The sequence below is a fragment of the Penicillium angulare genome (assembly GCF_028827245.1).
Source record: "Penicillium angulare strain IBT 27051 chromosome Unknown utg000004l_segment0_segment0, whole genome shotgun sequence".
NCBI lineage: Eukaryota > Fungi > Ascomycota > Eurotiomycetes > Eurotiales > Aspergillaceae > Penicillium > Penicillium angulare.
Window position 1 is genome coordinate 4647700 of NW_026623163.1, and position 16243 is coordinate 4663942.

At 46.8% G+C, this 16243-nt stretch overlaps 6 protein-coding genes across 6 annotated transcripts; 3 read left to right on the top strand and 3 right to left on the bottom strand.

The window, feature by feature from the left end:
- Positions 1 to 700: 700 nt before the first annotated feature.
- Positions 701 to 2104, top strand: N7478_005620 (uncharacterized protein; the record flags this gene model as incomplete). Its single annotated transcript, XM_056921834.1, has 1 exon — positions 701 to 2104. One exon carries the CDS (start codon positions 701 to 703, stop codon positions 2102 to 2104), a length of 1404 nt encoding a protein of 467 aa, XP_056779871.1.
- Positions 2105 to 2470: 366 nt separating this feature from the next.
- N7478_005621 (uncharacterized protein) lies at positions 2471 to 3588 on the bottom strand (the record flags this gene model as incomplete). The annotated part of the gene is made up of 4 exons (XM_056921835.1): positions 2471 to 2892; positions 2981 to 3171; positions 3257 to 3431; positions 3480 to 3588. The coding sequence occupies 4 exons, from the start codon at positions 3586 to 3588 to the stop codon at positions 2471 to 2473; spliced, it is 897 nt and encodes a 298-aa protein (XP_056779872.1).
- A 2069-nt stretch (positions 3589 to 5657) lies between these two features.
- On the top strand, positions 5658 to 6107 carry N7478_005622 (uncharacterized protein; the record flags this gene model as incomplete). The annotated part of the gene is made up of 2 exons (XM_056921836.1): positions 5658 to 5879; positions 5940 to 6107. The coding sequence occupies 2 exons, from the start codon at positions 5658 to 5660 to the stop codon at positions 6105 to 6107; spliced, it is 390 nt and encodes a 129-aa protein (XP_056779873.1).
- Positions 6108 to 6488: 381 nt separating this feature from the next.
- Positions 6489 to 9041, top strand: N7478_005623 (putative spindle pole body associated protein SnaD; the record flags this gene model as incomplete). Its single annotated transcript, XM_056921837.1, has 1 exon — positions 6489 to 9041. One exon carries the CDS (start codon positions 6489 to 6491, stop codon positions 9039 to 9041), a length of 2553 nt encoding a protein of 850 aa, XP_056779874.1.
- A 571-nt stretch (positions 9042 to 9612) lies between these two features.
- Positions 9613 to 11605, bottom strand: N7478_005624 (uncharacterized protein; the record flags this gene model as incomplete). The annotated part of the gene is made up of 3 exons (XM_056921838.1): positions 9613 to 11038; positions 11094 to 11371; positions 11423 to 11605. The coding sequence occupies 3 exons, from the start codon at positions 11603 to 11605 to the stop codon at positions 9613 to 9615; spliced, it is 1887 nt and encodes a 628-aa protein (XP_056779875.1).
- Positions 11606 to 12950: 1345 nt separating this feature from the next.
- Positions 12951 to 14066, bottom strand: N7478_005625 (SMP-30/gluconolactonase/LRE family protein; the record flags this gene model as incomplete). Its single annotated transcript, XM_056921839.1, has 3 exons — positions 12951 to 13215; positions 13282 to 13378; positions 13490 to 14066. The coding sequence occupies 3 exons, from the start codon at positions 14064 to 14066 to the stop codon at positions 12951 to 12953; spliced, it is 939 nt and encodes a 312-aa protein (XP_056779876.1).
- Between the last annotated feature and the right edge of the window lie 2177 nt (positions 14067 to 16243).

The window sequence follows — 16243 nt, forward strand, 5'->3', positions numbered from 1 at the left end:
CTCGTGGCTACCTACACAAGACACAAAGAAAACACATACAAAATCAGGGAAAGAAAATAAGAGATGTTATACTGTTCGCGGTAAACTACTAAGTACTCAAGTGCTGTTAAGCATGATTGCTTTATGTTCTGAGGAAAACGCCGCTTGGGTATTTATCATGTGAAGCATATCTCCAAAATAATCATACTGTTTTCAATCTTTATTGAAAATAATGACCTTGATGATGTTGAGAGAAAGAATTGCCTACAAATATGAATTTTTCAAAGGTTGTCCATATGGTTAATGCACGCGCTGTTGCCGCAGATTAGCTAATCCGCACATCGCACAATAAAGTTAACTTAACTACTCGCAGCTTGCAGCCCAGCCTCTTTGAAGTGCATCTTTCACCTGGCCGAAAATGGTGTTCGAAAACGAGGCGACCGCCAAGTCCAGAAAGACCCGTGCCAGCAAGCCGAAGGTACGAACTGGTTGTAGAACCTGCAAGTAGGTGGATACCCTCATCCAACCACTGATTCAATTCTAACCAAGTAATCCATAGAGCAAGACGAGTTAAATGTGATGAGGGCAAGCCCTTCTGTGCCAGGTAGAACGACCTGTGTGCAGCGAGTGAATAATCGTCTGCTTTCACTGACTGGAATTTATTAGATGCACGAGCACCGGCCGAGTATGCGAGGGTTATACTCCACCTAGGTCTTTGACAATGAGGCATAGACAGCTTGCACCAGCGGGAGCAGTTGAAGAGCTGCATAGCTCAGAAGAAAGGAGACAAATAGTACACCAGTGGAAAACGAGCAATTCCCATTCTTGCCTCTTGGCTTTGCCAGTGGATGCTAGTCAGACCAATCTTACCTTTCAAGAGAGATGGTTTCTAGACTTTTTCCGCCGTGTCACGGCACGAAGCAATGCAACCTACTTTAATAGAGCATTCTGGGGAATGCTCGTCCATCAAGCAAGCGAGATCCAGCCTGCTGTTCGTTATGCTGCTATCGGAATAGGTTCGCTGCACTGGGGCGCCATGACGAAAACAAATCGCGTAGCCCCTAATCAGATAGCCTCGTTCTCTCTTGGTCAATGCAACAAGGCGATGGAGCATCTCCAACAAAATCTCAACGCAGAGATTCCACGACGTCCACGCATGGAAACAGTCTTAATTTCCTGTGGTATTCTATTAGCATTCTCCTTCGGCCAAGGTGACGCGAGGGCAGGTGGCTATCATCTCCGCGCGGGCTATGAACTTCTACAACAATGGCAAAGGGTTGGAATGGACAATAGCCCCGTTGGCACAGTTATTCTTGGAAGCTTCTACCAATTACATTTGGATTGGCCCTCTCTTGTGGAGTCCGGTATTGCTCCAAAGACCTATTCTTATCCTGTCCAGCTTACAGCAGAGTATCAATCGGAAGCGCTGATTGAAACACCGGAAGAAGCATGTGGCGCATTACTCATCCTTGGATGGTTGGCTTTGCAGATGAAACCTCATCGAGTCACTGGGTCATTTGAGAGCACCCCTTCGGCAGTCTTGATAAGGCTTCGACAATGGAAAGGCTTGATTCTCATGGGAAGCGACCATTCATCACAAGAAAAGCAAGACACGATTGCGATTCTTGACGTTTGGTGTGGGGTTCTTCTCATCAAAAGTCTGGCCGATGACCGGCTTGAGGAAGGAGAAATGCGATACGACGATTATTCATCTCATTTCCAACGTACGATTGAACAAGCGAAAGGGCTCTTGGCCCGGGAATCATTGCAGAACTCTTGGGTGAGATCGGGAGTCGTGGCACCTCTTTTTTTCTGTGCGTTCAAATGCCGCGATTGGACAATCAGGAGAGAGGCCTTGCAGCTAATGAGCGAATGGAGTGGTGAGCAAGGAGTTTGGTCAATATCAAAGTCCTATCTGGTGCTAGGTCGCTTGATCAGGATAGAGTCTGAAGGATATGAAAGTTGGGAAAGAATCCCGGAAACTGCCAGAATTGACGCTGTCCGTGTTGAATTTCTACCGGGCGAGACAAAGGTGCAATTCTGGTATCGTCGCCCAGTTCGTTTGGATCAAGAGGACCATCCATGTCATACTTGGGCATGGGATTATGAAATTGTTTCTTATTGAAAATTAAATGATCTAGATGACTTGCCTATAAAAGAAGCGGAATAATAGAAGAAATATTTTGTTCAACGCGGTTCTCGGGTCTTTTAGCTCAAGGACCTATTCTGCCCTAGAACCCGATCACTCGGAAATGTCACGTATTCCTCAAAAAGGTTGGATAAAATAACAAGCATATAGCCTGAAATTACGAATGAAATGAGATGAATCATTGAAACTGAAGAAAGAGCGCATTCATGTACTATATCCAAAACGCCATGCTACCTAGGTATTATGAAGACTATATCCACCGTAACCAATCAAATAAAGAAAAAGAAGATTTTCAACTCCACAAGACGCATCTATTGATATGAATCCATGGCGAGAATATCATTAACCAAGCTCATGAACGATCTTTTCTTGCATTGGTGGAGAAGTTGATGAGCCAATCTCATGGGGTATTTGCGTCTCCATTTCATGAATTGCATTCTGCTCGGACGGCATTTCAGAAGGTGGCATCGTTGAATGATCTGTGTGTGATACAGACTCAGTCTGCGGTGGCACTGGCGACCAGTATGGACCATCATCACCACCTGGAGGTTTACCGCGACCAAAACAAGCCATGATTCTCTTTCGGAAGAGGAGAAACAGGAGAATCACAACGCCTGCGATGCATCCGACTACTATTCCACCGATTGCGCCGCCTGATATTCCGGAGGAGCCGGAGGAGCCGGCGGAGCTGGATGGGTCGTAGTCGGGACTGGATGTGGATATGGATGTAGATGTAGATGTAATGCCCGGGGTTTCTGTGGCAGCTGTTGACAAGGATATTGTTAGTATGTTTGTAGGGAAACGTGGTGGACTGAATCCAACAATAGATGGTACGTATCGAAGCTGACTTACATGGTGAAGGATTCATGCCGGCATTGGTGGTTGCAGCTGCGACAGTTGACTTGTCATATTCGGCAGGTAGGGTGCGACAGAGGCTTATGGAATCCCCGCGCTGGAAGCATTGGTATGCCCAGGTGATATATTCATCTGCTGCGTGGTCTGTGGGGTAGATACTGATTTCACCGCACGTGAGAGAACTCGCACTAAACGAAAAAAATTTAGTCTATGTTCAACCCTTGGAAGGAGACAATCCCCTAAGAGAGCACATGTAAGGAAAGATATAAATACCAGGCACCGAAGCCGCCATCGTTGTATAGCAATGTTCCATCGCTGCAGGCCGTGGGGTAGTTTCCGTTATCCGTATAAGAACATGCTCCAAAATCATATCCAGTTGTATAACCCTCGGGCGTAAGGAAGGTGGTATGGTAGACACCTCCATTGCCGCAAGTTACAGGTGATGCTGCTGTAGGTCAGTTTCTTGCCTGTTTCATCTGAGATGGGAATGACGCACGCGTTACGGACAGATACCAGCCCATGAAATCAGGGCCTGGGGTATAGTCTGCAGCCACAAAAGTGGACGACGCTTCCGCCGTGGATGTTTGCATTACTGTAGTCGACATGATTGTACAGAATGAGAGTATCCCGGCCCAAAAATGCCCCTTCAGACGCCAGCAGTGGGGGAATATATGCGCCGGAGAAGATGATCGGGATGCTAAAGACAGACAGATCTCGGAAGCCCAGCCCACAAGCCTGAAAAGTCAGGGGGTTGATCGCCCACCAGCCCGCCAATATCTTTTCAAAGCAAACTCTAGAAGGATTTTTTAGGTGGGGGCAGACTATGACTTCTGTCCAATGAAGCAATCTAGCTCGAGTGGAAGGAACGAAAGACCCTAAGGGTCTCTGTAGATCTGATCCCACTACGGGTTAGCGTACTCAAGCACGTTTGACCAAGTGGAGGTCCCCGCAGTGGCGTGAGGCTGATTTCCTGATTAGAGTAGTCAATGCGAAATTCTCTTCTCTTGGCAGAGGATTATATGAGGGGACGAAGGGATTACCGAGCATTTATCAAATAATTACTCCGTATAGTGGCTGGGTACATCAGAGAAAAGAGGCTCAATCAGCTTTGAATCTTATTTATACCTCACGGCCCCGTGGACCCATTGCAAAAGTCTGGTAGAAACCAAAAACAAAACAATAAAATTAAAATTAAAATTTCGCGAAAGACAAATCCTCAGATCTCCCAAGCCGACGCGCCCCGGGGGCCAAATAAAAATAGATTGCGCGAAATGAAATCGTTGCGACGGGGTAATCCTGCCAGATTACCCAACTGTAAATCGTACATTGATCGAAGCAAACATCACTTTGCTGCTAACTATGACAGCGATAATGAAATGGGAAGAGTTGAGCCTAGCGCGAAAGACTTCATCCTATAATCCTGTGCAGAATCAGTACCACTGGTGTTGCAAATTGACCTGGTTTTTGCTTTGATAGTTTCAATGCCTTACTCACCGTTAAATCTCCAGAAATGGCTAGAATCTCTGATTTTACGTCTACAACAGTTGTCGAAGGGGTCATTTTCGTTCGCCTGCCCAATTGTACCCTATGCTATCGGACCTTGTTGTGATTGCGCATATAGCATGAATACCTTTTGTTCCAACAAGACATCAAACCCCGTCAAAACACCGCCACGCAGATCAACTATGGTTCGTTTTCCCGGTATTTGATAGCCGAAAGATAATTCATATTCGTTGGATGCACGAAAAAAATTGATTCCTGTGATATATGTAGACTCACCTTCCGTAAGAACAGAAACAGCAATTTCCAGGACTTTAGAAGGCAGGCTAATTGTGTGGGACACCCAAGTAACACTATCAGAACACCAAGCACAGATATCTTGGGATTTTTGAGCGGATGGCGAGGTTCCGAGCGTTGTCCATAATTATAAGTCCGAGAAGCACGACAACAATTTTGATAGAATTGATTTTCGGGAATTGCCACGGTGCAACGTAGATTCTCTGATTGGACGTAACCATCTGATGAAAGGAGACCAGGAGCTCCAGTAATAAGATAAAGTTCCCTAACCGTCTCATTGTAGTGCCACTGCTTTCTTCAACGACCGACAAGCCGATCCCTTTTATACCAGTGACTATGTACTACGATATATCACTCTCACATCTCATTTGTAAATTTCCATCTCTGTTAGTAAGTGAAGGTAATCTCGTTCTCCATAACTGCTTGCTTTCAAAAAGTGAAATCATAGCTATTGAAGAAAGTCTGAGATTAAGAAAGTCGACAGTAGGGAGATATTTGGGGCGATTTCACGTCGAAGCTCTGGCGGAAGTATCAGGAAGGTATCAAGGTCGGAATATACGTCATTTGAAACGCGGGACAATGGATCCTCTAGCTTTTGGGAAAGCCTTTAGAGCAATTTTCGCGAATGGCTGGACGACCCGAGTTTATTTCTAGAATAACCTTGGTGCTAGTAACCCGGGAATGCCTAATTACTACTAACTTTAAATATCCTACTAAGCATAGGTAGCAATACGTAGGATCTACGACACTGCTCCTTCTGTGTGGCAATGGTGGCCAACTATATATGACCCAAGCGTTCGTAGAGCTTAAAACTTTGTACTACATAACTCAACTATCTAGAAGTCTATCAGCTTATAACTGTTATTACTTTCGAATAATGTCGCTTCTTTTGCCTCGCCTCGCAGTATTGCGGCTCGAGTCAGTCGCTCTCGGAAGCCACCGCTCCATTGCCACCGTCGCGCATAGACATCATCCGAACCCAGGGAATTTTGCCAACCGCCCTAGAGAAGAGTTAGAAGAAATAGGATATCGAGGTGGGAAAAAAGGCGGGAAAGCGAAAGGTAGTGGTGGATTTCATAGTATGGACCCCGTGAAGCAGGTATGAGAGTATTTCAATCAGTCTCTTCTTTTTCCGTGGAATATGCTCACCAAATCTTAGCGTGAGATATCTTCTGCAGGTGGACGAGCAACAAAAAAAGCAGCCCGCGAATTTGAGGAAGCTGCTACGGAGTTCGGCCATGAGGGCTCTGCACATGCATGTCATACTTGGAAATCCCATGAGCCATCCGTTGTGCCGCCGGCACTTGGGGAATGGAAATCCACATGAGATACGTCATGTAATAAACTCTAAGCATTCAGCTGAACTTGAATGAAATTAAATGTATATTGTGTTTATCCATGGATATTCATCTACTTCGTATTGTGTAAGAGTGATAGATGGGGAAAGTCTAATCCTAAATTGGTAGGAGGTAAATAGAGTGCCTGAGGCCAACGCGGATCGATTTGTTTGACCCGCATCTCTGTTGTTTCAAGCTCTATCGTTCACTCAGTCCCCGCAAAATTGTTATTGTTATTTACTTTTATTCACCGGGATTTGATCGCAAATCATGCGAATCTGAAAATACCTCTCGATCTGAATTTCAAAAACTGTTTTGGTCCATTCGCTTGATCGCATCCATTACTGCGCATCCCAGACGCGTCCGCCGCCATGGCCAACGCTGGCTACACGTCGCCTTTCCCAACCTCACACGACACCATTGGACAGTCGACTCTAGTAACTCCCCTTTACATGCCTTCTTCTCCTCCTGCAAATCACGAGACTAGTCCGACTCCCCCCGATTCCCCGCTGCGCGCCGAAAGCCCCATCTCCGATCACTTCGGGCCCGAAGACGATGATGACGATGAAATTGAACCTGAACACCATAATAATGACAAGCAAGGCCCAGAAGATGAAATACATCGTCTTTCACACCATTCAGCTCCAGGGAGTCCAACAGGATCGGATTTAGATGCTCGACTCGCGAACTACACCTTGGACTTCAGCCAATTTCCTAGCGGTAACTTTGCAGACGGACAAGATGAGATCCCGCTTCCAGATATGAAAAACGATATTGAGGATGGGCTGTCTGATGTCGGTGGCCCGGAAGATTTCACGGCCAATATGGAGAAATACTTGATGGGAGAAGGCATGTCGAGTACCCGGAAATCCCGCACCAACGAGGCCAATACATCCCTGAGGCATTCCTCTTTGCGATCAAGACAGCCGGTGGTCGAAGAGGAGGCTGATTCGGTGGAATACAGCGAGTTTGGCCCACCAGTGGACATGTCTACTCCATCGCATGTCTTGCACCGAACCAGTGCCCTGGCCAAGGATTCAACTCAACTCGAAGATATTGAGGAGGACCCTGCTGACGGGTTACCAAGCCCGGAGTCACCATCTTCTCGCAGAATGTCGAATGGCTGGAGAGATCAAGCAGAAGAACGAGAAGAACGTTTACAAGAGCGTATGGCGCAGCTCGAAAAGGAACTCCATGATCGAGATGAACAGCTTCTTAAGAACCGTAGTCGGATACTAGAGGCAGCCTCGGCGAGTGAACAGATCCGACATCTTCAGGCTGAGCTGCAGCTTAAAAATGAGCATATTGCAGCCATTGAAATTCAGAGTGGGGAACAAGCGGTGCTCCTTGAGAGGATTCAGACCCTTGAAAAGCAAGCCGATGAGCGCGAGAACCTTCTTCGGCAATCGGCCTCAGCCGCAACCCCTACAGATATTGCTCCCCTTGAGCAAAAGATTCGTGATATGCAACAACAGCTGAAGAATCAAGAATCACAAAGCTCATTAGATGCAGAGAGATTAGAGACGATCTCTCACTTGCGACAGCAGCTGAATCTCACTCAAGAACAGCTGAAAAAGCGAGACGCAACAATGGATGAGACACTGGCGAAGTTGAAAGATGTTACACATGCCAAAGAGGTGCATCTTCGTGAAAAGAACGATGAGATCGAGCGTCTCAAATCAGATCTTGATGATATGGCCCTTGAAAACGAGAAATTGGAAACGGAATTGGACAATGCCAACACAGACTACGAAGCTCTTGAGGACCGCCTGACTAATCTTGAAACAAAAAATCAACCCCTGGAAGAGAGAAACCAGTCCCTTGAGGCTGACCTCACTCGCGTACAATCTCAAGTGGAGGCACAAGAGAGCGCTCTGAAGAGTATGGCTGCTGACTTGCCCTTCGGTAGCCGTAGCACATACAGTGAAATCCTTGATCTTATCAAAGACTTAGGCCCTCCGGAGTCCGAGGTCGAACCTGAATCCCCGACGCAAGAGAAATTCTCCGCCAGTTCAGATGTGCAGCAACTACGCGACGAGATGAAGAAATTCCAACAAGAAGTGCAAGACGCCTCTAGCGCTCAAAGGGCCGCAGAAGTTGAAGCTAATTGCCTCCGCGAGCAAGCAACCGAGATGCAAAACCTCATTAAAACCATCGAATCTGAAAATCTACGCCTTACAGCCCGGGTGCAAGAGTTGACAACAACTCTGAACCAGACACAGCATGACTTGACTCGAACACAAGAGGAGCATGCAGAATCTCTTGAAACCATCGCTCGCCTTCAAGAAGATGCACTCGGTCAGCCTCCTAGCACTCCGCCATCTCCACCCAAAGCGCACGGCGCTCTTAGCGCAGAACAAAACAACGCTCCAGACACAGCTGCCCTAGAAAAAGCCCACCAAGCCCAGATCATGAGCCTTCAGACAGCCCATTCTACCGCGGTCTCCACCCTCCGCTCCTCACATGCTGAGTCCATGCGTAAGATCCGAAACTCTCTTACTACCGCTGAACAACGCGAAGCCGAGCTTAGAGTCGAACTCACTACGTTACGCACCTCGGTAAACACCCAAGATACTCAGCTGCGCAGGTCCTTCAAGTCAGAGATCAAGCGTCTTGAGGCCGTTATTGCCGCTAAGGACGAGACTGCCGCAGCAATTGACCAACGTATCTCTTTATCGGTAGACAAGCGAGAGCGCGAGTGGGAACGTCGCGTTGATCTACTCCTCAAGGAGCGAGATCGCATGGCCAAAGCATTGATGATGTACTGGGGTGAGAAGGAAATGGGCCGTGGGCCTGGTGCCTTTGCTGAGGGGAAGGAGAATCGTGACGGCAAGAAAGAGACAAAGCAGGGCCAAGCATACAAATACAAGTATTCTCAGAAGCACCGATCTAAGAGCCGGGAAAGCCGGGAAAGAAAGGCCTAATTGTCAGCGTGTCGTCTTTGGTTTTTTTGGTCTTATATCGGGACTGGTCTCGATGTGGATATGGATATGGATTTGTTTTCTTTCAATTGTGTATTAGCCCATTGCATTCTGGGGTAGCTCATGGTGGCGTACAATTGCTTTTCTGCCTGTAAATTGAAATTTGTTAATGAGTGTTTCATCTTGCTCTTTACGTGGATCTAAATAAACCCACCATAATACGAATCGCAGGCTTATATTGAACGACATTGCAAAGAAGATTTATAGTGAGTCTCTTCTAAGGGGCCGATTTGACTCTATAATCTAGAAACTTCACACTTCAAGCTAACTGGTTGACATAACTTCTCAAGAACTTGTGATCTTTCATTACTATGACGAATCTGGTATATAGAGTATATCTGAAAAAGAAACAAGAGACTAATATCAAACGCAACACTAGATAAACAAGGCCACCGTTTTCGCCCATCATACAACGCTCCATGAACACTTATATGGCATCCAAGACTAAAGAACATCAAGAAATAGAAACAGCAGTCCGACCAGCAGACAACCGCATTACTCACAAAGTACGAGGCTAATAAAAGCTCAAGCTAGTGCGATTAGCACCCCGGTACGTCATCTGGTCAATGACATTCCGCGTTGGCTCTGGAGTTCCAGCCTTCATTTTCGACTCATCAACAGAAGCTCGCGGGGTAGAAGCCGACTCCATGATACAGCTCAATGGCCCATTCAACCCACCATTGGTACTGCTTCTCGGCCTGCGGGTGCTAGGATAAATGACCTCGACATCGTTGCGACGCGGTACAGCAGCTCCTGCTTGGCGGGGATCAAAGGTGTGGAAGCTTGCCCACCGAGCTGGAGGAGCGATGTATTGCGGCTGGTACTGGCTTTGTGTATGGCGGGGAATAGAATTATCAAATTGGTAGGTGGTACTGCGGACGGGATGGTGCATGGTTGGTAGCTTACGAGCGTTTGTGCGCCTGTTGGTGTTTGAGTCGGTGGGAAAGGGAAGGGGAGAGGAGTTTTTTCGACATGATTGGGAGTATGGGCGGGATGATGGGGGGAGTGGGACGTAGTTGGGGTGGTGTGGGTGATGGATGGATATTTGGGTTGGGGCGAAGCTGGCTGTTGCAGTTTGGGAGCGTTTGACTTTCACTGGTTCAGGCTTTTGAACTACTACTTCTGGAGCATCGGCGGAGTTCATGGTCATTGTTCGATTGTGGCCCTCGGGCTTTGAAGGTTGCTCTTTGGTGACGGTGTTGGTTGGTTGGTTCACGGTTGTAGAAACAGGAGTTTGTGAAACTGCTTCAGGGGGGTTATCTCTCATTGATGGCGTGACGACTTGCTTTTCGACATCGGACGCGGCGTTTGGATCTGCTAGTGCGCGGATCTGAGGATCCGATGATAAAGGCAGCGAGAATGGGAGGTTTTTGGGGAAGAAGCGTTTCAAAGATGATAGAGACGATTTTCCTCGCTTGTGACTGGTGTATTGCTTTGGAATGGCCGGGACCTTTGGGACGGGGAAATCCGAGAGCAAGTTTCGTGACTCGCTGGACGTCTGAGCTGTCAGGACGGTAGAAGTTCGCGATATAGGGAAGAAGAAATCGCTCAGTGTTTGGCCTCCTGGAGAGATACGAGGGAAGGTGTCGTCTGGAGATGCGGTGGTTCCCGAGGCAATCTCGCCGTATTGAGAGCCTTGATCCGTGTTTACTCGAAGTTGTGGACGAAGACAAATTGGAGCTGGGTGTCGAATACTGGGATGACATCTCACTTTGTTGGCCAGTGGATCCACGCTCCACGGCTCTTCCGCCGCTTTTCCATCATGTTGGCGACACAGATTTAGGATCTCGTTTCTGAGGGTCTCGTCGCTATCCCAGCTATGTCCAGAGAAGATACTGCCATCTTTCAATAACATTGGGCGCCGGTATATTCCAATGATCGAAACATCGTATGGTCGATCACAAAGTTCTCTAGCACAGTAGAGTGTGCACACAGTGACCCTAGAAATTCCTCGTTAGTCGGCAGTCATCTGAAAGTTAGGTCTTCCTAACTTACAATGACACAATTGAAACAATGACTGTCGCCCGATGAAAAGCACAGCTCATCCCGACTCGCCAGAACGTCGCATGCGTCCCTTCGGGCAAACAATACACCTGCTGTGCAGCAACTACCAGACCAGAGACACTTGTCGCGAGCCACATCATAAGGGCGATTCTCAGAACGTAAGTGCAGACATTATGCAATACTGTCTTCTGCTGGCCAAAACCTCCAATTTTGTTGTATTGCCAGGCGACCAAGCTCTGAAGTGAAATCAACGGGATGGATAGAATGGACTGCAAACAAATTAGTAACGCGTTGTATATAAGAAACCCACCGAGACATACCGATACTAGTGCTAGCACCAAACTAGCAGTCATTTTTGAGTCGACCTTGCCATTTCCATAGAGGTATAACACCAAAACCATTTGCAGAAGTGATTCGAGAATCAAACAGTAGATAGCAGCAAATATAACCAGTTTAGTCCATGTTCCCTCTTTGCGTGGTGCCACAGAAAACCCAGAAGACATGTTGAAGCAACTTGCGAGAGACCGCTATACAGGCTTCCCTGTATAACCGGAACAGTCGAGTATAAAATCTGCTGAAGCGAAAGAGTATATCCTAATGAAGGGGTGTGGAGGCAGTAGGATATTGAATAGCCGTAAGCACCGGCCACTGTTGTCCTAAAACTTCATTAATTGTGGATGGTGGGATGGTAAGGAACAAGAGCAGGCCCTTAGGACTAAAAAAGGAATTAAATGAGCTTCCATAGGCTCCGTCGCGCGTCGACGCGAAAAGAGTGTGGAGGGGTGGAATGTGCCTCCCGAGGGGCGGGCATGGAAAGAATCCCAGCCGCGACCATGGCCTTCATTGATTCGGGGCAGATTAATCAATCTGCTGATCGGCTGCCCAGATGGAATGTTGAACTAGGAGGTCCTCCCACTTCTCAGGCTAGTGGTAGGGGCTTTCTTTCTGGTAGACGTGGTGTGGTGACTCCATCCCTGTAGATCATGACCAGCCGACGTCACTGTTCGCCTACTCCTGGTGAAAATCTCCGAAATTGCCAGAATTCCTGCAAAATGTGTCAAACCTATTATTTTGTTGACCTAGGGCCGCCCTGGAGGGACTTCAAAGTAGGGTCGGGGTGCGCTTTGTGTGGTCTGGTTTGTAGGGAGCACCATCCCTCGATGACGTTCCGCAACAACCACACCTACATCTACACCTCCTTACCAGTGTTAACTATCGTACCACCATTAGTACAACAGATTGTCCGACAATTTACAAGTTTTATTGAAAAGACCTTATATCGAGAATTATCTTCTATAATTTGACAGGCAAAACTGCTATCCCGAATCTTCTTAAACGCTAACACATGATCCGAGGGGCCCTCCTGTCGACGGCGAGGGACAACAAGGTAAAGCATCCAGGAGCCTCATATTTGACCACTTCGGCCTGCACATGAAAACACTGACAGTCTCTGACGTGGAATGCTATGAAGTTTCTCAGCTTAAGCCAGGCCACTTCTGTCAGAAAATACGCTATCCTACCAAACTTTAGCTGACTAGTTCAAGGGACTAGTTCAAGGGACTAGCGTACGAAGAGACAAGCCCCAATAAAAGAGAATGTAAAGGGAGAGATTTGACCGATGGAAAACATTCTGGATTATCTTTATGCCCATTTCGTGTTTATACGCGCATCGAAATTTGAGGTTGTGGAGTCTTGCTTAAAGAAACACCTATGGAGAACCTGTCATTAAATAGCTAGCCAATTCCTACGGCGTCTTCATGAAACTTTTATGAGGATCATCTTTCTATTCAGAGCTGCTTGAAAGGGCATAGAACAACCTTGATGTGTGGTTAAATCATGTGTAACTCTTTAACCACCAAACTCATGCTTGCTCTCTCCACGGACATTCGTGACATGAGTCATGTACATATGACCACCTTCATCACTAGGATCCGGATTACCTGTACGATCTGTTCCGGTGGTGATATACAAGATATCGTTGTTCTTACCTCCCCAGGTTGGACAAGTTGGGTACACGGCAGGAAGTTTGATTTGTCTCAAAAGCTTCCCCTCCGGATTAAAAACCATAACACTGCTGGCTCCATAGATGGCCACCCATAAATTACCATCAGAACTAAATAACAACACAGTCAATAAAGAAATCCATACTCGGTTCAGGTGTCGTGCTGATAGTACTCACTCTAAAACCATTCCATCTGGCTGGCCGTTCGTCCCCTGGAAATCAACTAGGGTTCGCTGATTTGAAACATTTCCTGTGGAAATATCAAAGTCTAGTGCTGTTATTTTCATAGCAAAAGAATCATTCAAATACACTGCAGTAATCAGTCTTCCATTCTGGGCCACTCTTATACCAGTACGGGACACATGGTGATTTCAGGGTCACTTACTCGTCCGATTATCCGGACTCCATTTAACGCCATTTCCACAAATAATCCCCCCCGGAAGCATCAAATGCAAGCTTCCATCTGGATCGTATCGCCAAAGACGTCCCTTGGGAACGCCATAATCAGCCGGTATTTTTCCATTGGGAAAGGCTATGGCCTGAAGGTCGATTTCAGCTAGCCAAAAACGCCCGGCTGCATCAACACCACCGTCATTGAATCGGCGGATGCTCCGCTCTGTGGATGGAATAATTTCACACGCTACGTCAAATTGTCCGGTCGCCTCGTCTAGGAAGCAGACGCCTTGGTAATAGGCGGCGACATAGCTGCCGGGTTTATTTTGACGAAACGCAGCAACTGTGATACTGTCTGACAGCGGGGTTATTTGCGATGGGCCAGTCGCAGCTCCTGTTTGTGGATCCACTGGCAAAACGTATAGTTCGCTTGGAGAGGAGAGACAATCAAACCAGTGGAGGGTAGAATCACTAGCCCGGTAGGTGACGCCTTCGCCCAGTACCATGCGGCCCTTTGGGGTGAGAAAGAACGCTGGGCCTGTTTCCAATGTCTCTATTGGGTCAGCCATCTTATGTCGGATATTTGTGGCGTTGTATTTGATTTCCACACGCTGGGCGCCTCTTGGTGTTGTCAGTATTCCCTGGACAGCGGGGGTCCTCTTCCCCTCTCCGGTGGGGCAACCCCTCAGGGGTGAGCCTGTTAGAAGAAAGCGAGTACATTGCTGGTATTATATTGACGAGAATACCATCCTGTTACTATACAAGTTCGTCTCAAGGGAGATGTAAACACTAGAGGGGTAATATATTGACTGGGTACTGCATTGCCATCTAGAAAAGGTATGCTTGTAGGTGGTTCAATGTCATGTTGTAAGAGCGCAGGCATCATAGATCTCGGAATTCCCGAAGTGTAAAATATCGTTATTTGCTAGATATCGATGTATGTATGACTGCAAATTGAGCAGAGTAAACTATATTCTTCAACACCAAGAGTGGTTGTATTTGAGAAATAGGAGGTGGAAGGATTCCCAAGCTAAACGACGATGCGCCCAAGCATATAAAGTGATGATTACCCAATTGCGCAGAAGCGAGGTTACTATCCAGGATCCTGGGGCTTTTCTCGAGTACAATTGTTTTTTTGGTCAGCTGAGCCGATTGGACCCTATGGACTTATTAAGATTTTCTATTCTCTCTCCCTTCTTTCTTCTTTCTTCGATAACGAGAGCAACGAGTTAAAGAGGCAAACAAATAAGGAAAGTAAAGAACAAGTGCGCAATAAAGAGAAAGAAAATTCCAGTCGAAGACTTAAAACCCAAAAAAATCTAGTCTTAGAAAGCCCCTCAACGTTTAATTCAAATTTTACTAAAACTGTTAACACTCCATAGCCATCGTCGAATTTCCCTGGATAAAATTGACTTTCTTAGCCTGGCCCCAGAGGCGACAATGATGCGAGAGGCTGTATGGGTGGATCTTGGAAGGGTCTACATCCTGGACTATTGATCAGGGCACCGTGGCTCGGGGGATAACAGAATGTACTAAGCTAAGCTAGGAAACCAACGAGATGAACAAGTTTTGTTGCCTGCCAAGAACATTCTACACTAGCCCTACCGGCAGATTAACGCAGATTGACGTGGGGACCGGTCCGAGGAGGCAAAGAGGACTCCTTAATAGAGATCTACACTCTGGCCTTGTTGGCTTCGAGTTTTTAGGTCGTAGACGGAAATCCAAAATTTAGGTGTGGATTAATTTTAATTTACCGGTCATGCCCTTTCAGGTAGCTAGTGCGAACGTAGAGCAAGGGAACTTGAGGGGCATGCGCAGCGTTTTATTTATCATTTTTTATTAGCAGGGAAACATGTGAGCGGACTCGGTTTTTGGAGTGCTGTTTGCGCTAACAATCGTAATTGTACCTTGTGAGATAGCGAGATTAGTTGTGATCTCTCCACTTTTTTCAGGGTAACATTACTCGGTGGTACTCCGGGTGGCCAAGAAATGATCAAGAACTGTAGGCAAATTGGGGCTAAAAAGAACTTTCCGATGGGTAAACGGTGTGCTGATCCGGTTGGTGCCGGGTTGACCGTGTGTTGTTGAGTGATTCGGGTGCTGATTGGTGTGCCTGGTTCAAGTTAGCGCTGGCACTAGGCTTAGCTCTGCCACTAAGAGAATCTCGGTTGCGATGCTGCTGTTCACAACGTGGTTGCTGTTAATTTCCTCCGGTTTTTGTAATGGGGTTTCCCTAGGATTTTTTTCCCCTTCTTGATAAGGTGAAGAATTTAATAATATACCTACCAGATATGAGATATTACATATCTCACGTTCAACTGCAAATATTCCCAGGTCCATAATTTTCCCGAGATTAGACTGACGGTGCCCAGAAAACATGGTACAAAGGCGACGCTGTACGGAGTACAGTATACACAAATGCATTATAATATCCACATAGTCCATGTGGCGGAGCTCTCCGTCGATGATTATTGGCTTCTCGAGGTCGGTTAGATATCGCCCTCCATTTTGGGCTCTGTGCCCGGACCCTGAGCCTAGAGATCCTTGGCAAACTTAGCGATCCTGATGCGGCTCTAAACATCATCCTCATTCTGGTTGGTGGACAGTTCGACTCTTTTGATCACATAACAAAAATATTTTAGCCGTTAAGATACTCGCTCGTAATTACCCGTTCTCATAATGTATACAGACAGGAACAGGTATTCACTTACCTCATGTACAAATGGATTATCTATGTACATGATGG